This window comes from Salmo salar, chromosome ssa16 (genome assembly GCF_905237065.1).
Source record: "Salmo salar chromosome ssa16, Ssal_v3.1, whole genome shotgun sequence".
NCBI classification, from domain to species: domain Eukaryota; kingdom Metazoa; phylum Chordata; class Actinopteri; order Salmoniformes; family Salmonidae; genus Salmo; species Salmo salar.
In genome coordinates, this window is record NC_059457.1 from 72,609,145 (window position 1) to 72,628,354 (window position 19,210).

Genomic DNA, 19,210 nt, shown 5'->3' on the forward strand with positions numbered 1-19,210 from the left:
TCCAATCAATTGAATTTACCACAGGTGGACTCCAATAAAGTTGTAGAAACATCTCAAGGATGATCAATGGAAACAGGATGCACCTGAGCTCAATTTCAAGTCTCATAGCAAAGGGTCTGAATACTTATGTATATAAGGTATTTCTGTTTTTTATTCATAATAAATTTACAAACATTCAGAAAAACCTGTTTTCGCTTTGTCATTATGGGGTATTGTGTGTAGATTGATGAAGGATAATTATTATATATATATTTTTTTAAATAAGGCTGCAATGTAACAAAACGTGGCAAAAGTAGAGGTCTGAATACTTTCCGAATGCATTGTAGGCCTGCTCACCTTCAGCTTATATTCAGTGACAGTCATTCTATTTGAAAGTTATTTTTCAGAAAGACAACAATGTCCATATTCTCTGCTAAGAGGGCAGATCCGTTAGCTGGAAGTGTTTCCCCTAGGATTTCTTCCAGTAGAGGGAGAGTAGGAGATTGGAGACCATAGATCTTATTTACAGCTACAAAAAGTGCAGTGTAGGTACTAGGTAGCTAGAACAAGGTCCTATTTTTTTAAATCAGGGCATAGAACAATGTCAGTGTAACCGTAGATACAAATGTAGTGACAGACAGAACAGAAAATGGAACTTGTATTGTGCATCAATAAAACGCATGACTATATACACCATATGCACATGAACACTGTGCTACACAACTATTTAGAAACAAAAACCACCTACGACAGAACAAAACCAATAAAACAGTAACAGAACAGAGAGGAGAGGAGTTGCACAAGAGAGAGAGAGAGAGAGAGAGAGAGAGAGAGGGGGGGGCTCATATACAGAAAGTATCTTAGAATAGGAGTGCTGATCTAGGATCAGGTCCCCCCTGTCCATATAATCTTGTTCACTATGATCTAAAAGGCCAAGCTGATCTTAGATCAGCACTACCTACTATTCTGAGACGCTTTATGAATACAGGCTGATAAGATTATAGGAACAATACCTGGAATGCTGGCCAGGGCTATGTATACAGTCGTGAGAATCTTGTGGAGAAACCTTTATTTTTTCCCCCACTTTCCCCATCACAACACTGTCCATTCCATTAGTCCTGTTGTTGTAGTTGTGGGTGTTGGAAGTAGTCACAGAACAATTTTCTGACCTCCTCACCCTGGAGGTGGTCTGAAGTTCCAGGGGGAGAGGGGGCGCGGGCCGCAGTGTGACCAGGCTGGGGGTTCTCACCCTTGGTCACCTCGCCATGCCATTCCCCCCGGAACAAATCTCCATGGGCCTCACACACGTTATGCAGGATGCAGCAGGCCAGGATCATGGTGGGCACCACGTCCAGGCTGCAGTCGTTCCTCTTGCTCAGGCATTGCCAGCGCGCCCGCAGGCGAAGAAGCGCCACCGCCGCCCCACGCCACGCCCGCACAAATCGCTACAGCAGGAGACAAAGTAACCAGGTTAAATGTTGATAAACTATTTTTATTTTTTTATTGATTTACTGCAGCAAAACTCTGGGTCTACTACAGTCTAATGTGTAAATTTAGCTCACAACTGTGTAAAACGTCTGAAATGTTGACTGAAATTGGGATTTAAAAAAAAAGATGTTACTACTTTGAGTTTAATCCCTGAGTGATTCTGTTCGGTGTTGTTGAAAATAAAACCTGCCTGGTTGAAAGCCCTCCGGGGCTCCGCGAGCCCTTCTTCCTCCTCATCCTCCTCCTCCTCCTTCTTCTTGGAATAGGCCTTCATCAGCCAGGGCTGGAGGGGGTACCCTGGCTCCCCCAACAACACATATCTGGACAAGACAATGTGCTCTCAGTCAATTTAGCTGGTAGGACACAGGTCACCAGAGGGATAACAATAATAATTGTAGCACTGGACTACTATTGCTGCTCATACTTATACAAGTAATAATGATAGCACTATCTAAAAAGGGAAATAATAATAATAATAATAATATCAATGATACCTCAGGGGCTTTCCCATGAAGCTTGGGGGTGGGTCAGGTGACAGCCCGCCCTCAGAGGCCGACACCCAAAGTGCTGAGTTCTGCAAGATGGCTGTCGGCTCAGTGCTGCCAGGGAAACCAGCACAGACGTCCCAGAACTGACCCAGCCCATTCACAGCCACCTAACAGACAGACAGGAGTGTTACTACCTCACAAACAGACAGATGAATGTTACTATCTCACAGACAGAAAGGCAGTCAGACACAACCATATACTTTAAAACTTCAATTAAATGCCGAGTCTGAAATAGCCACCTGTCCCATTCAATAGCCGGCCATCAGCACACATTTCAGCAAATGTGTGTCTAAATGAATTGTTATCGGCACACGCTCTCCATGGTGCTGAACTGCAAAATCGGGGGTTTATGATAGGCAGCCTAGTTTTTGCAAGTCTGATCTGCGAAGGATGTTATTCTAATGTTTATATTGGGCATACTGGTCACAATAAACGGCGTGGTAGTCTTTTCAACATTTTATTGAGCAAAAATAGACACTTGGCTCAAATAGAAGCCTGTCTCTAATAAGAGCTGGCTGTGTTCAGCGATTGAAGCAAATAAACGCCCAGGCTATTAATTGCAAGAGGTCCTGTCCTACCTGGGAGACCACAGAGAGCCACCCGTCTGGATTGGCGTAGTTGGCCACGTTAGCGGACGGCGTGAGGATGGCAGTGTGGAGGGTTGCCACGGCGCCCACACAGTGAGGGAAGCCCCAGCGAGATAGGAAGTGACGTGCAGAGTCTTCCACTTCCTGTACGCTGGGCGAGCATAGGTAGACGGGCCGGAGTAGTGTGACGATGGCGTGACACACGTCCCTCACACACTTACACACCGTGGAGCTGCCCACGCCAAACAGCCCACTGATGGTGCGGTACTCAATGTTGGACGCCAGCCGCCACAGGGCAACCGCCACACGCTTCTCCAGCGGAAGCGCCCGGCGGAAGTGGGTGTCCTGGCGAGCCAGGCGGGGTTTCAGCTTGCCACAAAGGAAGAAGAAGGTCTCCCGGCTCATGCGGAACTTCTCCAGCCAATCAGAGGGCTGGAACTCAGTCATCACTACCCGCTCCCACCAATCAGTGCACTCCGTGCTGGTCCAGGGTCGGGTACGGATGTCACAGCTGCAGCGCACGTCTCGAGCTGTCAGCATCTGGAGAGAGAAAGAGGGAGAGACAGGGGGGGGGCTTTGTTTTCACCAGTGATACAAATCAGTATTATAAACCGGGTGGTTTAAGCCCTGAATGCTTATTGGCCGAAAGCCGTGGGTATGACAAAATATTTATTTTTACTGCTCTAATTACGTTGGTAACCAGTTTATAGCAGCAATAAAGCACCTTGGTGGTTGGTGGTATATTGCCAATATACCACGGCTAAGGACGGTATCCAGGCACTCCGCGTTGAGTTGTGCTTAAGAACAGCCCTTAGCCGTGGCATATTGGCCACAGTGGTGACCTGTCATTCAGGGCAGGTGGGGCCCGTTTTGAGCCCACCTGTTTAGCAAAAAATTATACACACACACACACAAAAGTATGTGAAAAGTATTTGCACCCTTCCTGATTTCTTATATTTTTGCACGTCACACAAATGTTTCAGATCATCAAACAAATTGTAATATTACACCAAGATAACCCAAGTGAACACAAAATGCAGTTTTTAAGTGATAGCTTTTTTCCCTTAATAAATAAAAGTATCTGAACCTTCATGGCTCTATGTGACAAAGTAATTTCCCCTCCTTGTTAAATCATTAATTTACTGTGGTTAATCACATTTTTTTGGAAAGCTGAGTTCAATTTCACTAGCCACACCCAGGCCTGATTACTGCAAGACCTGTTGAATCAAGAAATCACTTAAATAGAACCTGTCTGACAAAGTGAAGTAGGCCAAAAGATCTGAAAAAGCAAGACATCATGCCACGATCCAATGAAATTCAGGAACAGATGAGAAACTAAGTAATTGACATCTCAGTCTGGAAAGGGTTACAAAGCCATTTCTAAAGCTTTGGGACTCCAGCGAACCACGGTGAGAGCCATTATCCACAAATGGAGAACATTTGGAACAGTGGTGAACCTTCTCAGGAGTGGCCGGCCTACCAAAATTACCCCAAGAGCGCAGCGACGACTCATCCAAGAGGTCACAAAAGAACCCACAACATAATCTAAAGACCCGCAGGCCTCACTTGCCTCAGTTAAGGTCAGTGTTCATGACTCAACCATAAGAAAGACACTGGGCAAAAAGTTGGCAGAGTTCAAAGGCGAAAACCACTGCTGACCAAAAATAACATAAAGGCTCGTCTCACATTTGGCAAAAAACATCTTGATGATCACCAAGACTTTTGGGGAAATATTCTGTGGACTGACGGGACAAAAGTTGAACTTTTTGGAAGGTGTGCGTCCCGTTACATCTGGCGTAAAAGTAACACAGCATTTCAGAAAAAGAACATCATACCAACAGTCAAATGTGGTGGTGGTAGCGTGATGGTCTGGGGGTGCTTTAGGACCTGGACGACTTGCTGTGATTGATGGAACCATGAATTCTGTTCTCTACCAAACAATCCTGAAGGAGAATGTCCGGCCATCAGTTCATGACCTCAAGCACACATGGTTTGTGCAGCAGGACAATGATCCAAAACACACCAGCAAGTCCACCTCTGATGGCTTAAATTTTTTTTTTTGGAGTGGCCTAGTCAAAGTCCGGACTTGAATCCGCTTGAGATGCTGTGGCGTGACCTTAAAAAGGCAGTTCATGCTCCAAATCCCTCCAATGTGGCTGAATTAAAACAATTCTGCAAAGAAGAGTGGGTCAAAATTGCTCCACAGTGATGTGAAAGACACATTGCCAGTTATCGCAAATGCTTGATTGCAGTTGTTGCTGCTGAGGTTGGCACAACCAGTTATTAGGTTTAGCTTCACGAGGTAGTCACCTGGAATGCATTTCAATTAACAGGTGTGCCTTGTTCAAAGTTAATTTGTGGAATTTCTTTCCTTCTTAATGAGTTTGAGCCAATCAGTTGTGTTGTGACAAGTTAGGGGTGGTATACAGAATATAGCCCTATTTGGTAAAAGACCAAGTCCATATTATGGCAAGAACAGCTTAAATAAGCAAAGAGAAATGTCAGTCCATCATTACTTTAAGACATCAAGGTCAGTCAATGCAGTCAACAACAAAAAAACCATCAAGCGCTATGATGAAACTGGCTCTCATGAGGACCGCCACAGGAAAGGAAGACCCAGAGTTACCTCTGCTGCAGAGGATAAGTTAATTAGAGTTAACTGCACCTCAGATTGCAGCCCAAATAAATGCTTCACAGAGTTCAAGTAACAGACATCTCAACATCAACTGTTCAGAGACTGCGTGAATTAGACCCTCAGGGTCAATTGCTGCAAAGAAACCACTACTAAAGGACACCAATAAGAAGAAGAGACTTTCTTGGGCCAAGAAACACGAGCAATGGACATTAGACCAGTGGAAATCTGTCCTTTGGTCTGATCAGTCCAAACGGGAGAGTTTTGGTTCCAACCGCCATGTCTTTGTGAGACGCAGAGTAGATGAACGGATGATCTCCGCATGTGTGGTTCCCACCGCTAAGCATGGAGGAGGAGGTGTGATGATGTGGGGGTGCTTTGCTGGTGACACTGTCAGTGATTTATTTAGAATTCAAAGCACACTTAACCAGCATGGCTACCACAGCATTCTGCAGCGATACACCATCCCATCTGGTTTGCGCTTAGTGGGACTATCATTTGTTTTTCAACAGGACAATGACCCAAAACACACCTCCAGGCTGTGAAAAGGCTATTTGACCAAGGAGAGTGATGGAGTGCTGCATCAGATGACCTGGCCTCCACAATCACCCAACCTCAACCCAATTGAGATGGTTTGGGATGAGTTGGACCGCAGAGTGAAGGAAAAGCAGCCAACAATTGATCAGGATATGTGGGAACTCCTTCAAGACTGTTGGAAAAGCATTCCTTTGAATAATCTCTAATATATAATATTTGTTTAAAACTGTTTTGGTTACTACATGATTCCATATGTGTTATTTCATAGTTTTGATGTCTTCACTATTATTCTACAATGTAGAAAATAGTAAAAAATAAAGAAAAACCCTTTAATGAGTAGGTGTGTCCAAACTTTTGACTGGTACTGTATATGTATATATATTTTTGTTGTTGCCTGTTTTGCATGTTATTTCGGTATTAATACATGTCACATATCAGTTTGCAAACAATGTATATAAAAAAATGCTTATTGAGTTAATAAAGCCGCATACAAACATGGTTTTTGCTTTCTTGTGTAAGGCAGCTCCAAAATGCAGGTGTTTCAGTCTAGCTCAGTGCTTTCTGTGGTGGTGGGGAAGCCAGCGGAAAATACGGAGCATAGGGGTTGGTAATGTTCTCTAGTTGCGCCGTGATTGGCTCATTGTTCTGTCACTCATGGGGACACTACGTCGCAGCAAAATCTACAGGGAAAACTCAAATTCAAGCCCGTTGGGTGCTGCCATAGATTTACATTAGAAGTTCCCAGCCAATGAGGATCAAGGTCATTGGCCACAGATAAAATCGTGTCAAATCACATTATACCTACCATAGCTTTGATTGGACTGATCATGTCAACATCATACTTTAAAAATCTTAGCTAGCAAGCTAGACAAGTAGTCATCATCATGAATCAAGTCGACAATCTTCAAACCTTGCCGTATGAATAGAAATTATATATAAAACGTATCGGTGCTCATCGGCCATTGGACATAAACATTACACAACAAGTTGGAAATCGCAAATTCAACAATGAGTGGTTTGGAAGGAATCAGTGGCTAACTGCAAGCTTTTCAAAGCAATCACAAGCCTGCTATTCAGTGGAGAGGATGTGTGGTTCAAGTCTGGGTTTAAGGGTCTCTTTTCCAAGCTTAAAAGGATAAACATTCACTCGCAACACACCATGGGCCAGAAAAGGTTGAATATATTGGCCATGCTGTCATTCCAGCATGACTTCTGCTACGTTCAAAACAACTAGAAACTCAGAACTGGGAAATCTCAGACTTCAGTGAGTTCAAGACAACTGGGAACTCTGGAATAAAAACGAGCTCTGACTGGGTAAACCAGGTTTTGAACGGTCATCCAACTCGGAATTCCAAGTAGGGAGCTCTAGAAAGAGGCACGAGTTCCCACCTGAAGATCACTGATGTCATGATTCAACCTTGTTTTTATCCAAGTTCACAGTTGTCTTGAAAGAACCATAATTCCAGAGAATGGCAGACTTCGATGACAAAAATGTGCCCAAGAAGGACTGCCGCGCCACCTTCCTGTTCAAGTGAGCACAGCACAACAGGTTGAGTCCAAAAATGTCTTGTATGCTGGTGCATAAATGATGTAATATGCCAGCTTACTGTCTTACTGTAGCTAAGAAAGTAATACTAAGTGCATGTTGTGCAGTAAGCTGTTAGTAGCCCATGTGCCTCACCCTAATAATTTGGTCCCTTTCCCCCTCATAACTTAGCCTACTTTTCTGACTTGGTGGTGCACATGTAGCCTATAGCCTGCTTAAGATAAATGTAATCATTGAATAATGTAAGAGTTTTCATTGTCTGCTTATATGCCCCCTTTATTTATCCTACAGTTCTGACGGTGTACAGGGAGAATACTGTAAGAACGGCCCATGTCCTGAATTCTGTCGCTGTACATTTCAAAAGTGCTGAAGAAATATTGACTACGTCCGTCCTAGCTCGCTCATTAATGTCTTAATCGAAAATACAGACCTCTTAACCGCTTGTCGTCCCCTTATATCATAGTTTATACATCTCAAATGTCAGTAGAAAACACATTTTGTTTAAGCAAGTCAGCCATATCAGCTATGTTTCTTTTTTTGAAGGCAGTAAATGAGGCTAAATTAACCGTTTCACTGCCAGACAAGGCTCTGCCGATAGCCAGTTGTAGCGGTGGTAAGGATTCACTCCATGGTGCTGAAAAGACAGCTCTGCTGTTGAGACATCTTTATGAACAGTGCCTTTGGAAAGTATTCAGACCCATTTACTTTTTCCACATTTTGTTATGTTACAGCCTTATTCTAAAATGTATTAAATACATTTTAAAAATCCTCATCAATCTACACACAAAACCCCATAATGACAAAGCCAAAAGAGGTTTTTAGAAATGTTTGCAAAGTTAAAAATAAAAAACTGAAATAGCGTTTTTATACAAGTATTCAGAACCTTTGCTATGAGACAAAAAATTGAGCTCTGTTCCCATTGATCATCCTTGAGATGTTTCTACAACTTGATTGGAGTCGACCTGTGGTAAATTCAATTGATTGGACATGATTTGGAAAGGCACACACCTGTCTATATAAGGTCCCACATTGCATGTCAGAGCAAAAACCAAGCCATGAGGAATTGTCCGTAGAGCTCCGAGACAGGATTGTGTCGAGGCACAGATCTGGGGAAGGGTACCAAAACATTTCTGCAGCATTGAAGGTCCCCAAGAACACAGTGGCCTTCATCATTCTTAAATGGAAGAAGTTTGGAACCACCAAGTCTCTTCCTAGAGCTGGCCGCCCTGACAAACTGAGCAATCAGCGGAGAAAAGGTCTTGGTCAGGGAGGTGACCAAGAACCCGATGGTCACTCTGACAGAACTCCAGAGTTCCTCTGTAGAGATGGGAGAACCTTCCAGAAGACCAACCATCTCTACAGCACTCCACCAATCAAGCCTTTATGGTAGAGTAGCCAGACGGAAGCCACTCCCCAGTGTAAGGTACAACATCCCGCTTGGAGTTTGCCGTAAGGCACCTAAAGACTCTCAGACCATGAGAAAGAAGATTCTCTGGTCTGATGAAACCAAGACTGAACTCTTTGGCCTGAATGCCAATCGTCATGTCTGGAGGAAACCTGGCCCCATCCCTAAGGTGAAGCATGGTGGTGGCAGCCTCATGCTGTGGGGATGTTTTTCAGGGGCAGGGACTGGGAGACTAGTCAGGGTTGAGGCAAAGATGAACGGAGCAAAGTACAGAGAGTTCCTTGATGAAAACCTGATCCAGAGAGCTCAGGACCTCAGACTGGGGAGAAGGTTCATCTTCCAACAGGACAATGACCCTAAGCACACAGCCAAGACAACGAAGGAGTGGCTTCGGGACAAGTCTCTGAATGTCCTTGAGTGGCCCAGCCAGAGCCCGGACTTGAACCCGATCAAAAATCTCTGGAGAGACCTGAAAATAGCTGTGCAGCAACACTCCCCATCCAACCTGACAGAGCTTGAGGATCTGCAGAGAAGAATGGGAAAAACTATCCAAATACAGGTGTGCCAAGCTTGTAGCGTCATACCCAAGAAGACTTGAGGCTGTAATCACTGCGTCAACAAAGTATTGAGTAAAGGGTATTAATACTTATGTAAATGTAATAGTTTTATATTTTTTTATAAATTAGCAAAAAAATTCTAAACTTGGTTTTGCTTTGTCATTTTCGGTAATTGTGTGTAGATTGATGAGCATTTAAAAAAAATCAATTTTATAATACGGCTGGAACCTAAGAAAATGTGAAAAAAGTCAAGGGCTCTGAATACTTTCCAAAGGCACCGTAGGCCCTAACATTTTGTGGGTACCGTTTGTCACCGTTATAGTGCAATTAATGTATTGTTTACTGTTGTGCCATGCATCAAAAAAAAAAAGGGGGGTTTTCCCCTCCAAGATTTACATGCTAAAATTGCCACTAATTGGCCATATACCACATGCCCTCGTGATTTATTGCTTATGGGCGCTGTTAAAGTAAGTTTTGCTCGGTCATTGTGGACTGGTAAGTATCTGCATCTGGTGCATGTCTGAATCCAGCAATATAAAGTTGCTTTTGAGACTTTCGTTTTAAGCCTATCCAAAACCTTCACCATTCGGAGTTAATGCCTAAACGTAACCTTAAACACTTCTTAATTTGACGTTTACAACCACTTCGAAATTAGAAGTTTGAGAAACATGGTTGAACGTCTAATGTGACACAGAGTTTATTGCTTTGTCTATGCGTGTGCGTTTAACTACTCGTGTATGGAACGCAGTCCAATGCACTTTAATATAAATTGCTTGGTTTAGCTTTATCAGATTACAGTACCATGAGCATTCGCCTCTGCCTTTGGAAGAAGTACTGTCTGTGGCGGATACGTCTCTTCACCTCATTGAGTCTCTGTGTATCCGCGTTGTTTAAGTCTCTTCGGCGCTTCATCAGCATATAGGTCATGAGAAACATAAACGGCTGAAGCTTGTCTTCATCAGCCATTTTAATATCTTTCAACAGTTGAAGAGCTTCTCACAAATGGACAAAAGCAAACATGAATTCTAACCATTGAGGTATATAAGGTTCTAACGTGCAATGGGCGGTTCGGTCGTGAACTCGGTTGCAGGAAGATTAGAACAACACCAGGTTGAACTTCCGGTAGAATTTTCCCATGAATTTCAAAATAAAAGTTTTACTGCTAATGCAAAATATTATAGCGAACAGATTAGGCTATATTTTGTCCACAAAAAAAGTACTTGAATAAATCTGATTTACTTTTACTTAACAAGACGAACAGTTTAGGAATAGGATGTTGATCTCAGTATTTTAACCAACCAACCACCAAAGAATAAAGATATGATCAAACATGTCCAATGTTATCCATCATAGTAATCATGTACAATAACGGAAACGGAGGCATTCAAATGACATCCATTAAAAAAACAACTTTAATAAAACAAGATATGTACTTTGATGAATTCAGTCAAAAACAGATGTGATATATTTAAATACTGTATTTTAAACAAATAGCAGTTTTGGTGGGCTTTCTGTACATATAGACGACAGTGTCCCAAATGTCGCAGGGACTGCAGTCTTAAGAAATCACTAAATATTCTGAGTAATACACAGTGGTGTGGGCTAACTGAAGCCAGCAGTGTCCTGGAGGGTAGGTCGCTACAAGTGGAAGGTAGTGTCACGCCCTGACCTTAGAGATCCTTTTTATTCTCTATTTTGTTAGGTCAGGGTGTGACTAGGGTGTTGTACTCTAGTTTTGTATTTCTATGTTGGCCTGATATGGTTCCCAATCAGAGGCAGCTGTATCTCGTTGTCTCTGATTGGGGATCGTATTTAGGCAGCCTTTTCCCACCTGTTGTTTGTGGGATCTTATTTTGAGTCAGTGCATGTTGCACCGCTGTCGTCATGGTTGGTTTGTTGGGTTCTTTCTTTTTTTGGGTTGTAAAAGTTTCACAAAAATAAAATGTGGAACTCAGAGCACGCTGCGCCTTAGTCTTTCTCTACACACAATCGTGACAGACGATCCCACCACCAACAGACCAAGCAGCATGCCCAGGAGGAGCAGGGATCCTGGGCCTGGGAGGAAAGCCAGGAGTAGAGGACATCCTGGACTTGGGAGGAAATAATGGCAGGAGACAAAAGCCTGCCATGGAAACAGGCGGAAGCAGCGAAGAAGGAATGTCGACGACGCCAGGGTGCACGGCCAGGACGCGAGCCCAAAAGACAACCCAAATTTCTTTTTTGGGGGGGGCACATGTAGTGGTCGGCGGTGCCGAGGGGTGAGCCAGTCGGGGAGTCGAGTGAGGAACTCAACGAAAGATTCCTGAGAGAGGTGTTGGCGTTGAGAGCGCTGCAGAGCGGGAGTGCTGAGGAGCGTGACACGAGTCCGGTGTCATATGCACCAGTTTCACACATCTGGCCTCCAGTGCGCCTCCCCAGTCCTGTGTCTCCTCCATACACTCACCCTGAGGTCTGTGTCGCCGTTCCAGTACAATGTGTGCCGGTTCTACGCACCGGGTCTCCAGTGCGCCTCCACAGCCCAGTGCGTCCTGTGCCAGCCCCCCGCACTTGTGCGAAGGTGGTCATCTGTCCAGGACGCGTTGTGCCAGCTCGATGCTCCAGACCTCCAGTGCGCCGCCACGGTCCAGTACATCCTGCACCAGCTCTACGCTCTGTATCTCCGGTGTGCCTCCACAGTCCAGTACGTCCTGTGCCTGCTCCTCACACTCGCCCTGAAGTGCATGTCACCAGTCTGGCGCCACCTGTTCCAGCTCCACGCACCAGGCCTCCAGTGCACCTTCCCAGTCCGGCGCTTCCGGCGACAGTTCCCAGTCCGGCGCTTCCGGCGACAGTTCCCAGTCCGGCGCTTCCGGCGACAGTTCCCAGTCCGGCGCTTCCGGCGACAGTTCCCAGTCCGGCGCTTCCGGCGACAGTTCCCAGTCTGGCGCTTCCGGCGACGGCCCACGGTTCGGAGCGAGGTCTATGTCCCGCACCGGAGCCGCCAGCGAGGTTAGATGCCCACCCGGACCCTCCCCTATAGAGTCAGGTTTGCGGCCGGAGTCCGCACCATTGGGGGGGGGGTACTGTCACGCCCTGACCTTAGAGATCCTTTTTATTCTCTATTTTGTTAGGTCAGGGTGTGACTTGGTTTGGTACTCTAGTTTTGTATTTCTATGTTGGCCTGATATGGTTCCCAATCAGAGGCAGCTGTATCTCGTTGTCTCTGATTTGGGATCATATTTAGGCAGCCTTTTCCCACCTGTTTGTGGGATCTTATTTTGAGTCAGTGCATGTTGCACCTCTGTCGTCACGGTTTGTTGGTTGTTTTTTATTTTTTTGTTGTTGGTTGTAAAATTTTCACTAAAATAAAATGTGGAACTCGGAGCACGCTGCGCCTTGGTCCTTCTCTACACACAATCGTGACAGGTAGAATGTTGTTAGAAAATCTGGTTCTGATGTTTTTCCCTCAACACAGGGGCACTATCAAGTTGTCACCTTCTTGCTTCATCTATAGTGTTGTGTTGTCACAAGTAAAAAGAGACATTACAAATTATTTCATTTTCAAATATATAAAAACAAGGGGCCCAGTGAGTTCAGACCTTGGCGCCTTAACTCGTATTCATGTTGTGATATGCGAACAAAGAAATATACAGAAAATGATGACACAATGACAGTTTTCTATTTGTTGTGAAAGCATCTCATGTCAAGTTTACTTTGAAAAAGAAGCAACTGCCACTGTTTACTATCAAATCAAATGTATTTATAAAGCCCTTCTTACATCAGATGATATCTCAAAGTGCTGTACAGAAACCCAGCCTAAAACCCCAAACAGCAAGCAATGCAGGTGTAGAAGCACGGTGGCTAGGAAAACTCCCTAGAAAGGCCAGAACCTTGGAAGGAACCAGGCTATGAGGAGTGGCCAGTCCTCTTCTGGCTGTGCCGGGTGGAGATTATAACAGAACCTGGCCAAGATGTTCAAATGTTCATAGATGACATACAGGGTCAAATAATAATCACAGTGGTGGTCGAGGATGCAACAGGTCAGCACCTCAGGAGTAAATGTCAGTTGGCTTTTCATAGCCGATCATTCAGAGTATCTCTACCGCTCCTTTCAACTCTAGAGAGTTGAAAACAGCAGGTCTGGGACAGGTAGCACGTCTGCTGAACAGGTCAGGGTTCCATAGCCGCAGGCAGAACAGTTGAAACTGGAGCAGCAGTACGGCCAGGTGGACTGGGGACAGCAAGGAGTCATCAGACCAGGTAGTCCTGAGGCATGGTCCTAGGGCTCAGGTCCTCCGAGAGAGGAAGACAGAAAGAGAAAGAATTAGAGACATCATACTTAAATTCACACAGGACACCGGATAAGACAGGAGAAATACTCCAGATATAACAGATTGACCCTAGCCCCCGACACATAAACTACTGCAGCATAAATACTGGAGGCTGAGACAGGAGGGGTCAGGAGACACTGTGGCCCCATCTGACGATACCCTCGGACAGGGCCAAACAGGCAGGATATAACCCCACCCACTTTGCCAAAGCACAGCCCCCACACCGCTAGAGGGATATCTTCAACCACCAACTTACCATCCTGAGACAAGGCTGAGTATAGCCCACAAAGATCTCTGCCACGGCACAACCCTAGGGGGGGCGCCAACTATAACATTTCTCCCCTGTGTGGACAATCTGATGGTATTTTAAATGGCTATGGAAGGCAAAGCATTTATTGCATATTGGACACCTGTATGATTTCTTCCAAGCGTGTATGGTCTTATTAATTCTAAAGCCCTGTGATCGAGTGAAGCATTTTCCACAGTCTATGCAGCAATATAAGGTTTCTCCAATCTGTGAGATATCATGTGTGTCTTTAAGTTTAGTTTCTGGTTGATGCATTTGCCACAGTCTTTGCAGCAATATAATTTCTCTCTTGTATGTATCTCTGTATGTTTTTCGCCAAGTCTTCCTTTCTTTCAAAACATTGCCACAGACTTTACAGTAATTTGGTTTCCTTGAGTGCACACTTGAATGTCTGGTTAAGCATACCTTCGTTCTGTGGAATTTGCCACATTTTCATCTATGTGACTGGTTTAATCATATTTGAAATTGCTCACTGTGAAATTTCAGAGTTTCCTAATTCCTACCAGCACATGAATGTGGCATACGTCGTTCAGTGACAAACACATCTAGAGCTATAATTTGGTCGTCACTAGCGTCTATTTCTATAGAAGAAGCCCATTTTTATAGAGAAGACCATTTTATGCTCAGCTTCTTAACTATCTCCTCAATATGCTTTTTAAAAGACAGCTTTTCATCAATCCAAAAGAAGAGTAGTTTTTATATAGCTAAAGGAGAAGGATTACCATATTTATTGTCTTCAGGAAATTCATTTCAAATCTTTTGATGAAGTGGCCTGGGAAAAATAATGGGATGGTAAAATCTATTTCAGTCATGAGTTAAGAAATTCTAAAGATGTTATTATCCGATTCAAAAACAATTTGGACCTTCAGGTACAATCTGTTAAATCAGATCCTCAACGAAGATGGATTGCCTTGAATATAATACTGCATAATGAAGAGTTATGGCTCATACATTTATATGGACCGAATAATGACAATCCAAGCTTATTTGAAAATATTTATAATAATCAAATTAGTCTCCTTAGAAACAAATAACTCTATTGTAATGGTAGGGGATTCCAATACAAGTACATCAATACACCGTAAAGGCAATCATATTACTTACCAACGTTCACCCTCTGGCTCTCAAAGACATTCTGAATATTATAGACACGTTAAGAATTTACGGATATTTGGAAGCTTAAAAACCCAGATCTCGTAAAATATACTTGGAGGAGGCTTAATCAATCTAGTCTGATAGATTTTTTTTATGGTATCCTTGTATATGTTGCCAAAAGTGAAAAAAGTACGGATTGAGGATCGAATGCCACGGCACAACCCCAGACTTTCCTCGAGGACGGGGATATTGGAAATTTAACCAGGGTTTATTGACTGACTACTTTCTTTACAAAAACAAAGGAATAACAGACTTTTTCTTGCACAATACAGGTTCAGTGTAGGCACGTATCGTATGGGATGCCTTTACGTGTGCCCTTAGAGGCCATTCAATTGCATTTTCATCCCAAAAACGGAATCCGTCAATGGTGTAAATAAATGTAATACAGAAGCATTGAATAATCCAGACGCAAAACAAAAGGAGTTTGAGGAACTTATTCAGGAAAGATCGGTTTCATTTATCTAAAAAAACAGCAAATTGGATGGAGAATGGCAAAAAATGCACCAACCTTTCCCTAAACCTTCAATATAGAACTGCTACCAAAAAGAACCTACAATTGTTTTTACAAACATGGAGAAATCCTTCTCACCAACAGAGATTTTGAATGACGTAAAATATTTTAACAAATGTTATTTTGTCAAGTTTCTTCAACCTCACTTGAGAATACGTTTTGTAATATCCTTCTCCCCCAAAAATTATGTTAAACTATCTTCAACACAGTTTTTGGTGAAGGCCTAATTACACATGATGAACTATGGTTGGTAATTGATTCCTTTCAGATGAGGAAAACCCCTCGTCTGAAGGCAATCCAATATAGATTTATCAAACTTATGAATTTCTGAAATAATAAATAACGTTTACTTCTGACAACTTTGAATTGCTAAGAGGCTTAAAACAAGGCTGCCCTCTGTCACCATATCTATTTTATTATGGCCATTGAATTGTTAACATTAAATGAATTACATAAAGATTAGGATGTCGTACGAACATGAAGTTCATTTGTAATCGGTATCGGTTTTAATTGAAAATAAACGAATCAGTAAAATGATAGGGAAACAGCATTGTTTTTCTTATTAGTCAAGGTCGCCTTGATAACCATTATCCACATTTTACTATAAACTGACCACACTGATCAACACATTGTTAGGAGAGGGAGTCATGGGGTGTCTGTGTGTGGTATTGAGAATTATTTATCTACCTAGACTAGTTCTGACTGCTTCAGATGAAGCGGATCTGTGTGTGTGTGTGTGTGTGTGTGTGTGTGTGTGTGTGTGTGTGTGTGTGTGTGTGTGTGTGTGTGTGTGTGTGTGTGTGTGTGTATATGTTCCGTGGTCCTGTGTGTTTGTAGATCAGGGTGGTAGGAGTTATGAAAATAACATTACCCAGAATACACCTCTCTCGGGTCATAGGTTGACCCCTTGGGGGATTGTGGGAAGGCCTGGCTGCGGTGGAGAGTGGATCTTGGAGAGGAGAAGTGTGTGTGTGTATGATGAACCTGACTTAAGACGGGAAGATGTGTTTGTGAGTGATGTCATAGCAACCGTAACTTTAATATTGCGGATAGATTGTGGCTTCTATCAATGTAATTGTCTGTATCATTTCCAATCCCCCATATATTTTATGAGTAAATGAACTCAGCAAAAAAAGAAACGGCCCCTTTTTCAGGACCCTGTCTTTCAAAGATAATTCTTAAAAATCCAAAAGACTTCACAGATATTCATTGTAATGGGTTTGAACACTGTTTCCCATGCTTGTTCAATGAACCATAAACAATTAAGGGCCTAAAAGTTAAGGGATTAAAGACAAAAGTACCAATGTATGCTATTGACTCAAGTTCTCTTGAGTCCTCAATCTTCAACCTTGAAGGGGCTCATTGAGGACCTGGATAATTTCTCCAGTTTCTCTGGTCTTAAACCCAACTACAGTTGAAATAGGAAGTTTACATACATCTTAGCCAAGTACATTTTAAGGTCAGTTTTTAACAATTCCTGACATTTAATCCGAGTAAAAATTCCCTGTCTTAGGTCAGTTAGGATCACTAATTTATTTTAAGAATGTGAAATGTCCGAATAATCGTAGAGAGAATTAATTATTTCAGCTTTTATTTATTTCATCACATTCCCAGTGGGTCAGAAGTTTACATACACTCAATTAGTACTTGGTAGCATTGCCTTTAAATTGTTTAACTTGGGCCAAACGCTTTGGGTAGCCTTCCACAAGCTTCCCACAATAAGTTGGGTGAATTTTGGCCCATTCCTCCTGAATGTAGTCCTCCTTGCTCAAACATGCTTTTTCAGTTCTGCCCACAAATTTTCTATAGGATTGAGGTCAGGGCTTTGTGATGGCCACTCCAATACCTTGACTTTGTTGTCCTTAAGCCATTTTGCCACAACTTTGGAAGTATGCTTGGGGTCATTGTCCATTTGGAAGTTCCATTTGTGACCAAGCTTTAACTTCCTGACTGATGTCTTGAGATGTTGCTTCAATATATCCAGATAATTTTCCTGCTTCATGATGCCATCTATTTTGTGAAGTACACCAGTCCCTCCTACAGCAAAGCACCCCCACAACAGGATGCTGCCACCTCCATGCTTCACGGTTTTGATGGTGTTCTTCGACTTGCAAGCCTCCCCATTTTTCCTCCAAACATAACGATGGTCATTATGGCCAAACAGTTCTATTTTTGTTTCATCAGACCAGAGGACATTTCTCCAAAAAGTACAATCTTTGTCCTCATGTGCAGTTGCAAACCGTGGTCTGGCTTTTCTATGGCGGTTTTGGAACAGTGGCTTCTTCCTTGCTGCGCGGCCTTTCAGGTTATATCGATATAGGACTCGTTTTACTGTGGATATAGATACTTTTGTACCTGTTTCCTCCAGCATCTTCACAAGGTTCTTTGCTGTTGTTCTGGGATTGATTTGCACTTTTCGCACAAAAGTACGTTCATCTCTAGGAGACAGAACGTGTCTCCTTCCTGAGCGGTATGACGGCTGCGTGGTCCCATGGTGTTTATACTTGCGTACTATTGTTTGTACAGATGAAGGTGGTACCTTCAGGCATTTGGAAATTGCTCCCAAGGATGAACCAGACTTGTGGAGGTCTAAACATTTTTTGTCTGAGGTCTTGGCTGATTTCTTTTCATTTTCCCATGATGTCAAGCAAAGCGGCACTGAGTTTGAAGGTAGGCCTTGAAATACATCCACAGGTACACCTCCAATTGACTCAAATGATTTCAATTAGCCTATCAGAAGCTTCTAAAGCTTCCATAAAATGGAATTTTCCAAGCTGTTTAAAGGCACAGTCAACTTAGTGTATTGTATGTAAACTTCTAACCAACTGGAATTGTGATACAGTGAATTATAGTTGAAATAATCTGTCTGTAAACAATTGTTGGAAAAATTACTTGTGTCATGCACAAAGTCGATGTCCTAACCGAGTTGCCAAAACAAACTATAGTTAACAAGAAATTTATGGAGTGGTTGAAAAACGAATGACTCTAACCTAAGTGTATGTAAACTTCCGACTTCAACTGTGTATTACGGATTGGGTCTCTAAAAGATGCAAACTTTAAATTGCCATGTGGTCTCCCGATTTTAAATGGGCGGATGGTGACGATCATGTGTTTGATGTAACATATCCTGGAAAAGTTGAGCGATCTTGCAACTATTAACTTCGATCAAAAGCAAAATAGATAGAATCTTGAAACAGTGGAAAGGGAAACACCTATCCATTTAAGGGAAGATTTCCCTGATTAATTCTCTCATGATATTGCAGTTTACCTATTTATTCCATGGCTCTACCATCTCCAGGAGAATCCTTTTTCAAATCATGGGGGGGAAAAAAATTCACATTATTTGGAATGGCAAACCAGATAAAGTTAAACGAGCATATTTATATAACCAATATGAGTTTGTAGGGATAAAACTATTAAGGCATTAAACCTCTCTTAAAGCCTCCATTGTATCTACATCCAAATTGGTTTTCTAGCAAGCTACTAAGAGAGGCCAATCCTGTTTGAGTGGGCTCTATGCCTGTTTGCATATTAAAACCTTACATTTTCATTGGATTCACAATGGATCCCTGTTTTAAAGTATCCTCCTTTTTTAAGTATTACAATTTCTACCTCCAGAAAAGGCAAATCTAATATTAATGCAAATAA

General features: G+C 42.8%; 1 protein-coding gene across 2 annotated transcripts; it reads right to left on the reverse strand.

The window, feature by feature from the left end:
• Positions 1–350: 350 nt before the first annotated feature.
• Positions 351–10,387, reverse strand: LOC106574494 (protein ALP1-like). 2 transcript variants are annotated; one of them, XM_014150403.2, is made up of 5 exons: positions 10,141–10,387; positions 2,594–3,142; positions 1,962–2,122; positions 1,658–1,787; positions 351–1,424 (listed from the first exon to the last, which is right to left on the reverse strand). In XM_014150403.2, exons 1-5 carry the CDS (start codon positions 10,243–10,245, stop codon positions 1,092–1,094), a joined length of 1,278 nt encoding a protein of 425 aa, XP_014005878.1. In that variant the 5' UTR covers positions 10,246–10,387; the 3' UTR covers positions 351–1,091. The 2 variants fall into 2 exon arrangements, with proteins under 2 accessions (XP_014005878.1, XP_014005877.1); XM_014150402.2 differs by having other exon boundaries at positions 10,081–10,386.
• Between the last annotated feature and the right edge of the window lie 8,823 nt (positions 10,388–19,210).